We start from the raw sequence: 9,791 nt of genomic DNA on the forward strand, positions 1-9,791 counted from the left end.
TCTCCTGTCACTTCCCTAAGTCAACAGGAAGGAAATATATCCACCAGGGGCCTCTGCTAATTTGTTTCTGATTTAAGGACAATTAGGCTAGTACTACATCCCCCACCCCGAAGAAAAGCAGCCAGAGCTTCATGCATTCTCTCACCACCCAAAGAACTGGTAACTCTCAGGAAAAGAACCGAGGTAATGAAATGCACTTTTGCTAACTTCGAGGGACATCGAATAAATAGAACGCTGGTCTAGGGACCCAGCCACCAACTAAGTCTCCGTTCTGTTTTATACTGTTTCCTTCCTGTGATTTTGTTTTTTTTCTTTTTGCCCCAAAGTTTCCCACTAGCAACTGAAAACATTTCTAAGATGAACCACTTTTCGAGCTGTCCTGGTAACATATTCTTTTCTTCGGACCTTCGGGACAAGAAACTTTCCAGGAAAGAGGCGAGAGTCCCTAACGACTGCCCCTTTCCAGGTACTCCGGGAAGAAGAGGCCACAGGGAAAGGAACAAACACCAAACTCCCCTTTCCTCTCTCAGCTCTGCACTGGCGGGTGGCGTGCGCCTTCCAACTTCTCAGAGCCACAGCTCGGAAAAACACTCGAGACACCCAGGTTCCGAGCGACCGCCCCGCGGCGCCAGCCCCAGCCGGCGGGTGGATTATTTACCAGAGGGATTTAAACCCGCTCCGGCGCGGGGGCGTGGCCGGGCGGGGCCCCGAGGACCCGGGTGGGCGGGGCGGGGGCGGGGATCCCGGTGGCTCAGTGCAGTGTGAAACAGACCGGAGCCGGGGGAGCAAGCGCCTGTCTCTTTAAATGCCACGGGCTGCGCTCCCGCCCGGCAGCCCGGAGCCGGATCTACAATCCCCTCCCTCCCGCCCCGGCGCTTGTTGCTCGCCCGGCCCGAGCGGGAGCTGCCGCCGCCTGGCAGCGAGGCTGCCGCGCTCTCCTGCTCGCGCCCCACCTCCCCCAGAGCCGGCCGAGGGGGGCAGCCGCCCCGGCCGGAGGGAGGGGACGCGGTGTGAACGGGAATTGCCCCCACCTTCAAGTCTTGGGGTGCACCGCAGCCGCTGGGGGAAGATATGCGTCGCTCCCCCTTGCCCAGCCTTGCTGCCGCTGGCGCCGGGAGAGGAGGGACTGCGGAGCCCTCACCTGCAAACTCGCCCTAGAACTCTCGGGGTGCGGCGGGGGCCCCTCCTCAATCCCCACGGCCTTCACCTCTCAGCGGGCGAGTTTGCTCAGGTAAGCCGAGCCGGAGGGAGGGCGGGCGCGCGGGGGAGGGGCGGGCCGGGGGAAGGAGGAAGCGCTGCAGGTGAGCCAGGTGGGGTGACTCACCTGGCCGGGTCGCTACGGGCTCTTTGCTGGTTCGCCTGGGGATGGAGGTGTTGGGAGGGGGCAGGAGTTGCCTTAAGGGCTAGTTAGGGTCCAAGGGCGGGAGGGGAAGTTAGGAAAGGGGGGATCGGAGTAAAGTTTCTCTTTCCTTCCCCACCCCCCTGCTCGGGGTTGGCAGGTAGGGCGCGAGCGGAAGCGGTAGGAGTTGCTGAAGCAATGCGCTTTTGCCAGGGCCCGGCGAAGGGCGGGGGTGGGGGAGAGCTGAAGTTGCCCAGTCTCCTGTGGCCCTGACCCTAGAGATGGAGGAATGAGAGAACGCTCGATGTACCCAAGACCGCCCCTAAAATGGCTCCAGGTCCTCAGCCCCCACCCGTTCTTTCTTTAAGAACAAAACGCCCTTTTCACGGAGGGGCTCCTACAGGGCTTCTTTGCCTTCCTCTCCCAACAGGTGGCCTCAGCCCCTGTACGGGGACCTGTGCCAATGACCCCAGTGGTGGTTTCGCTTTCTCCTCTCGCGGCGGTGTGAACGTGTGTCCGCAACGTGATGGGCAACCAGGTGGAGAAACTGACCCACCTAAGTTACAAGGAAGTTCCCACCGCCGACCCGACTGGCGTGGACCGGGACGACGGGCCCCGCATTGGGGTCTCCTACATCTTCTCCAATGACGATGAGGACGTGGAGCCGCAGCCTCCTCCCCAAGGGCCCAATGGCGGCAGCTTGCCCGACGGTGGGGATGGCCCTCCGCTCCCCCAGCCGCAGCCCTACGACCCGCGGCTGCACGAGGTGGAATGCTCCGTGTTCTACCGTGACGAGTGCATATACCAGAAGAGCTTTGCGCCAGGCTCGGCGGCGCTGAGCACCTACACCCCCGAGAACCTACTCAACAAGTGCAAGCCAGGCGACCTGGTGGAGTTCGTGTCGCAGGCGCAGTACCCGCATTGGGCAGTGTACGTGGGCAACTTCCAGGTGGTGCACTTGCACCGGCTGGAGGTGAGCAACAGCTTCCTGACAGACGCAAGCCAGGGCCGTCGCGGACGCGTGGTCAACGATCTGTACCGCTACAAGCCGCTGAGCCCCAGCGCGGTGGTGCGCAACGCGCTGGCGCACGTGGGCGCCAAGGAGCGCGAGCTGAGCTGGCGCAACTCGGAGAGCTTCGCCGCCTGGTGCCGCTATGGCAAGCGCGAGTTCAAGATCGGCGGTGAACTGCGCATTGGCAAGCAGCCCTATCGGCTGCAGATTCAACTCTCGGCGCAGCGCAGCCACACGCTGGAGTTCCAGAGCCTAGAGGACCTGATCATGGAGAAGCGGCGCAACGACCAGATCGGCCGCGCGGCCGTGCTGCAGGAGCTTGCCATGCACCTGCACCCGGCCGAGCCAGACGAGGGCGACAGCAACCTGGCTCGGACTACGCCGCCTCCCGGGCGCCCCCCTGCGCCCAGCTCTGCGGAGGAGGACGGAGAGGCGGTGGCACACTGACCCGCGCACGAGCTGATGGCAGAGCTGCGAAAGGGGCTGTTTGCAGCAGCCGCCGCTGCCCCCTTCCTCCCTTTCTCCCTTTCTCCCCTCCTTCCTTCGCTTCTCCGCCACCTACTGGGCCCCATCTGGGATTCCTGGGCCCTTTGGAAAACGGAGAGTTGATGAAACGCGCAGCTGGCTGTGGACAGGGGTGGAGGAAGGGGGCAGAGGGATCAGGTAGGAGCATTGGGAGGGAGGTAGTTTCCTTCTGACCCCCTCCATCTGTCCTTTCCGCGGTGGGGTAAATTGTGGAATTGCTGGATCTGGTTCTGAAATTGGCCTTTATGCACGTAGAGTTGGAGAAAACTTAGGAGAACCAGTGTGTACCATTGTGTCCTCTCTGCTTTCTTCTCTACTCTGGGCTTGGAGGATTGCTGGTACAAACTTAAGCAGGTTTGTGGAGTCGCCAGCACAGAGAGCTGCTTATCTGCTTCCCCTGCGGAGCTGGGCTGTGTCTGGGATCCCTGTGGCTGGGGTGATTTATTTTATGGGATTCTTGAGGCCCCCGGGGGGCTGGCAAAACCATGACAAGGTTTGGTAGCAGCAGACCAAAACCAAGCAACCCCCTATTGATTGTAACAAATATTTGAGCACAGTCCGGCTACAAGCACAGACTTTGCTACCTCCCTCCTCCCCAACCCCAAGTAATTAGTCTTTAGGAGCTGACTCTTGGCTAAGTCTCCTGCTCCACCTGCCTCTTCCCAGGTTACAAGTAAATCATTGTCAAGGGCCAGCCAGGGGAAGGATTCAATTAAGGTTTGTTCTGCTGTCTTTGTTTCTCCCCTGCTGTTGTAGGCACTTATAGCTGCGTTGTTATCAATGGAGGCAATGGCCCTTTGTGTCTCTGATCTAATTAAACCTGCTCAGCTGTGTTCATGCGCAGGTCACAGATGGGATTGGCTTGTGCCACCCGGTAAAGTAACCACTATGGAAGCAGCCGAACAGGGCTGCCCTGGCAGGAATTAATCTCTCCTGCTCGCCTTCCTGAATAGTGAAGGTAACCCTTTTAAAAACAAGGCTTTGATGGTAATCCTGGCTTATTTTTTTTCTCCCTCCCCCTCACCTTTGTTCTGCTGGTGGTAAAATCTAAGGCTTGAGACATTTCAATAGTAACATTTATTTTGCTAGCCACACTGGATGGAATTTAAGATGCAAAGTCTTGTACTGTAGCAGTCTCCTTATTGCTTGGAGAACACTCCTTCAGACCCCTTTCTTTTTTTTTTTTTTTTTTTTTTTGAGACAGAGTCTCACTGTGTTGCCCTGGCTAGAGTGCTGTGGTGTCAGCCTAGCTCACAGCAACCTCAAACTCCTGGGCTCAAGCAATCCTCCTGCCTCAGCCTCCCGAGCAGCTGGGACTACAGGCATGCACCACCATGCCCAGCTAATTTTTGTTTTGTATTTTTTTAGTTGTTTGGCTAATTTCTTTCTATTTATAGTAGAGACGTCGTCTCGCTCTTGCTCAGGCTGGTCTCGAACTCCTGAGCTCAAGCCATCCTCCTGCCTCGGCCTCCCAGAGTGCTAGGATTACAGGCGTGAGCCACCATGCCTGGCCAGTGACCCGTTTCTTATTAATAGAGGTGACATCCGTCAATCACAGATGTCACCTGGTGTAGTCAGCACCGAATCTGAATTTGTTAACAGTCTGAAAGCACAGGTTGATAATTGTGGGATCTGTTAGTGGTAGGCTGAGCAGATATGGTTCTGGTACTGAGCTGTTTGCTTAGTACCAGACTTTTTCCAACCTGTCTCTTCTATTTCTGAGCCCTTTAATGATGTGTGCCCTCAATTACAGAATAGCTTCTCTGCTGCCTGTTGCCAATACTGTCTCAAAAGTTGTATGTTTTTGGTTTTTTTTTGCCACCTCTTGGGAATCATAAACAAGTCATTTTGTGACCTAATTCTTAACAGTTGGAATAGAATCATACTTGAGTGGTCCAAGACCATGGCTGTCCTTGGGCCTCTTGCCTGGAGATCTCTAAATCAAGGCAAGACATCTTGAAGGATTTTCTTTTATACTTTTTTTAGACATGGAAGTTGAGGCCATAACTTTTAAAAGCCTGGGCCTTCATAGCACCTCAACATGAAGTCTTTCATTATAATTACAAGGGCATTAGCTACATTCCGTATTTTCACAGTGATCACCAAATAATTCCTGTCATTTTGATAGTTAAAGGTGAACCATAGTCTAGCCCTGGTCTAGGACTTTGGGGGTAAATCAGTTTCTTGTTGGAAATGTAGATCTAGTTTCCATGTTTAATATTCTCACAGCTCTGTGTTTATATTCTCTTGCTCAGGGAAAAGTGGAGCAAGATAAACATGGGTGAAGACATTTAGGAGAGGCTGCTATGTCTAACTGATTCGGGTTTTCTTTCATTGTAACACAGTAGTGAAAGTTGAAAGTAATATCACTGTGCAGACAGGAGGGAGGGGAAACAGAGTGGTACTGTCCTGCAGCTCTGGGCCAGCCAGATCGCTTTTCTACTTCCTCACCCTGGCTCCTTCTTCTGTCCCAAAATATAACAGAAAGTGAACATGTGGTCACACTGAGCTATAGCAGTGATTGTGTGGTGTTACAAATGAACTGCTCTCTCCGAGAGGTTTCAACTTGAAGAAAGAACTGTTAAATCCACACCAGTAGTAGCATTCTACCTCTAAAAAAGAGGTTTTTGGTAGCAGGGCTTGAAAATAGAATAGGAAATCTGTTCAGATGCTGTTTTCCCTTGTAAGGCAAGTGTTTCTACAGGGTACCAGAGATATGAAATATGTGATACTTGAGAACAGCGATTTTATTGGGAATTTTCTTGCAGTCATAATGCTTAAAGTAAAACAACAACCAACCAGTAAAGGCTCCACGATAGGGAATCGAATCAACTCTGGGTTCTGTCCTCGAGATGGCAGTATTGTGGATAAGTGAGTTTTTAATGCCTGGCAATGGCTATGTTTGACATTTTAGAAAAATGTCAAATGACATTTTAGAAAAAATAAATATATTTAATAATTTTTGTTTCTCCTTAGGAATAAGACTTTAGAACTATTTTGTACTGTGAATTACGGATGCTCTTTGAAGGAAAGAAATATCCATTCTAATGTTCTTCAGAAGCTCTGGCAGGGATAAGCAGGACATCGACTGGAACATACGCTAAATGAAACCAGAAAAATTCTATTTTCTTACCTGAGCAAATATTTTATTGAAACTGCTTATGTATGTCAAAGGAGCCCACAACTTCAGCTATACACCTTTTTGTATTGAAAGAACTCATACTTTTTGTAGCTTTTATTCCACATTTAATTTAAAATGGCTTTGTAGCACTAAAATGCCTAGCAGAAGATGACTCCAGACCTTTAAGGAAATGTTTAGTTTTTATGAAAAAAAAGACACTACAGTGGTTAATCGTCTCATATCTTCGGTGCTTCTGGCCCTAATAGCACCACTGGACAACACCACAACCACATGGAAACATATTTTTGGAAGCAAAACTTTAATTTTATATGACATATGCTATGGAGAGCTAAGAAAATTTTAGGACTACTTGTTTTCTATTTTTTTTTTCTTCTTACCAAGATGGAATCCACTGTGTTGAAGACTCTTGATATGTGCTTGTCTAACCATTTTTTATAAATTAGTATAAAATCTAGTGTGATCATGGTCATCAAATGGATTTGTTTGGAAAGTTACATCTTATTTTTGAAATTATTTTTAATCATGGTAACTATAAACTTGACTGGATAATTCAACTTTTCATTAGGTCGTTTTGTTCTTGGCTATAATACTTGTGATTCATGGAGAATACATTGACTAACAGGATAAATTCTACATGTATTTTATTTCCCAATGAATTGTGTAAACTTTATTTTTGTTGAAGGTTGTATGTTAAATCAATGTTATGTTCTTATACCACTTCTTGAGAAGGAAGTTCCGATTTGAAAATGTATCATTTCCTTCAAAATGAAGGGCAGTGCTTAAATAAAAGATTGATGATATCTTTTAAGCCATTTCCTCTTCACTCTGTCTTATTAAAATAAAACCTGTCAGGTCCTTATGAAAAATGCTGTGAGGGTTTCCAATAAACCATCTTTTAGAGTTAACTGAATATTTTTTTTCCACTTGTATATCTATTTTCTGACATTTTTGCTCCAAATTAAAGCTACTTAGCTTACTGTAATTTCTCTGAGAATATTAGTGTATATCATCTTTGCAGTGCTCAGTAAACATTTTGTTGAACTCATTTAGTGAGTAAAAATCCTACATTTACTCTGAGAATTAATTATCCATTGCTTCTAAGATATCAGTGTTCATGAAAAATGTCTCATAAATTTTCAATACACATTGATTTTAAGAATCAATGTAAAAATTGCTGGAAGCCACTCACATTATGAAATCTACACTGGGGAGTTTTGGTGTTTAGTAACCCATGTTTCATCTCAGGTGGTTTCAGAGCCCCAGACAAAGGGAATGTGCTTGCCACTAATATAATTACAGAAAATGGGTAAACATGGTCACATGGCAATGTTGGCATGATAAGGGATATAGGTGCCAGCAGCTGGTGATGGAACAGATGTGGCATCAGGCTGGCATGTGAGGGGCCACTAGCATTCCCTAGGCCAGTGCCTGAAACTTCTGCCACAATGCCTGGGCTTTGCAAATAGGCTCCTGTGAGAATTTTAAATAGGAAAAGTTGAACACTGAAGGTTATAGGAAGCCCAGGCAACATTGAGACCCTTCATCCTTAGAGTGGGAGTCTAATTTATCATGGTTTTCGTTGTACAAGAAAGTACAGAAAGGGGAGCCTAATGCAGAATGTGCATTTATTCTTGGGTGATTAAGGTGAAGGCTGTAGTTCCTATTAAACTAAGTAGGCTGTGCTTAATGTAGGAAAATGACATGTTTGGAAGCATTTAAAAGGACTTCCAAAATGAGCAGGCCCAGAATATATGTAGAAGGGCTTTTAGTTCCTTTTATTGAGTTTACTGGGGAAACTGCTCATTAAACAAATATAGCAATTTTATCTGCAGAGTAAATGCAAGAATGGCTAGTGTCTGCATTTACAATTGCAATAAGGCATTAAGTGTCAATGGAGGGCTAAAGGATGCTGAGCCCTAGCCTAGAAAATAGAAATAAACAGATTTTTTAAAAATGAGACATAGTCCTACCCCTGAGCTTGTTTCTAAGGAGAAAATTTCACTCATACATACAGATCAGATAATAAAATGTGGCCCTGTAAAGTACTGATGGTTGGTAGGTATTCAAATAAAGCCGATGTGTCTGTTTGATTAGATTTGAAAACTGGTGTTAAGTAGATACATGAAGTATGTACTCCCATGGGAGGAATCAGACCAAAAACATAAAGGTACACATGATGACAGGGGAAAGGATGTAACTAACATATTCACTAAATACTTAACTTGGAGGCTCCTTAATTCCCAGTGCCTAACATACAAAGATAAGCCAGATCCATAGTTACTGTCTTCATGTACGTTGCATGATAAGGGACAGATGACTGCTTACTCAATTTACAAGGTGTTTTATTACAATTGTGGTAAGTGCAAAGAAGGAAATGTTCAATGTGTGTGGGAGAGGAGCTCTTCATCAGTGAGTCAAGAGAAGGCTTCCCTGAGGAGGTATGCTGAGCCTCAGGTGAAAGAGGGAGCCAGGTGCTTCAGAATGGGCGCTGATTATATTAAGGAAGGAAGGCTGGAGAGTGAATGAATGAATCTCAAGTGCTCTCAGAATGCCTTTGCTTCATGCTCCTGGTATTCATCTTTTTCTCCTTGGGGCTCTTCCACAATACGTCCAACTGGTTCATGTATCTCCAGCGAGTAACAACACATGACCAGGCAAAGAGATCCCCACTAAAAGTTTCAGCGAGTGAATGAATTTAGGGTTTGGCCTTTGCTGGGGTAGAAAGCCCCCAGATTATTTCAAGGTGATGTTGTGACTATGGTTTGAAGAGAGTGAATATAGCAGTGGTCTTTAGGGTACATTGAACCGGGGGAGAGCAAATGAGTGACTTTCTCCTCCCCTCCTCCAGAACTGGAGATTGTCCTGTTAAAGCTATAGATGCCTTAAATCGCCAGCCAGGTTATGAAGGTAGGTGATGGTGGTGAGTGCACAAGTGGCATTGGCCAGGCTGGAAGGAAGTAGTGATAAAGCAGGACAGGTTGTATAGCCTGTTACAGCCTTGGAATTGCGATTGGGGAAGAGGTTATTTTGTTCACTTGACAAGGCACTGCTGTAATACAGTCTCTAGTGCCTTGTCAAATGTAGCCATAACTGACTCAAAAGATGAGCGTTCTACTACTTTCTCTGGAAAACTTGTACAATGTAGTCAACTCCCAGAGTCTGGTTGTCTTGATATTTAGCGCATTCTTTTAAACCTCATAATTTGAGGATTCTTAGTTAAAATGCTAAAGTGCAGGTAGAGGGTCTGACCTAGGCAGAAGTTACATACTTTCTTGGAAACTTTATTTCCTCTTCTGTACAATGCTAATGACAGTGTCAATTCACTTAACTCTTTCAACTTCATTTTTTTTTTGTATTTGTAAAATAATACAATTAATATATATAGGTAATAATACAATGGGACTCTACGTTAAATGGCGATCATGAGGACAAATGAAATAATGTATGTAGAGCCCAGATCTATAACTATTGTGATTAGCTAGGGAAAAAAGGTTATTGTATGTGTTCAAAAGCCCTAGTAACTGTCTGGGAGAGAGAGGTCTTCCCTTTAGTCTTGGAAAATTTCTTAGCTAGATATGAGAAATTGGTAAGAAAGAGATAATTCAATACTTCAGTTGTTTAGGAGGTGCTGTAGTATTTGAAATGTTTCTTGTGCTTTGATCTTTAATAGATGAACCATTCACTTTGTTTACACATTTTAGTATGTTTGCTCATTAATTCAACACATATTTATGGAGCACTTTGAAGGCACCAGGTGCTGGATAGCCAAGAAG

At 47.1% G+C, this 9,791-nt stretch overlaps 1 protein-coding gene across 2 annotated transcripts; it reads left to right on the forward strand.

The window, feature by feature from the left end:
* The first annotated feature begins 865 nt into the window (after positions 1–865).
* Positions 866–7,512, forward strand: LRATD2 (LRAT domain containing 2). 2 transcript variants are annotated; one of them, XM_076005030.1, is made up of 3 exons: positions 866–1,231; positions 1,770–3,593; positions 5,853–7,512. In XM_076005030.1, the coding sequence occupies exon 2, from the start codon at positions 1,866–1,868 to the stop codon at positions 2,796–2,798; it is 933 nt and encodes a 310-aa protein (XP_075861145.1). In that variant the 5' UTR covers positions 866–1,231; positions 1,770–1,865; the 3' UTR covers positions 2,799–3,593; positions 5,853–7,512. The 2 variants fall into 2 exon arrangements, with proteins under 2 accessions (XP_075861145.1, XP_075861144.1); XM_076005029.1 differs by having other exon boundaries at positions 1,770–3,014.
* Positions 7,513–9,791: the final 2,279 nt, after the last annotated feature.

This window comes from Microcebus murinus, chromosome 7 (assembly GCF_040939455.1).
Source record: "Microcebus murinus isolate Inina chromosome 7, M.murinus_Inina_mat1.0, whole genome shotgun sequence".
NCBI classification, from domain to species: domain Eukaryota; kingdom Metazoa; phylum Chordata; class Mammalia; order Primates; family Cheirogaleidae; genus Microcebus; species Microcebus murinus.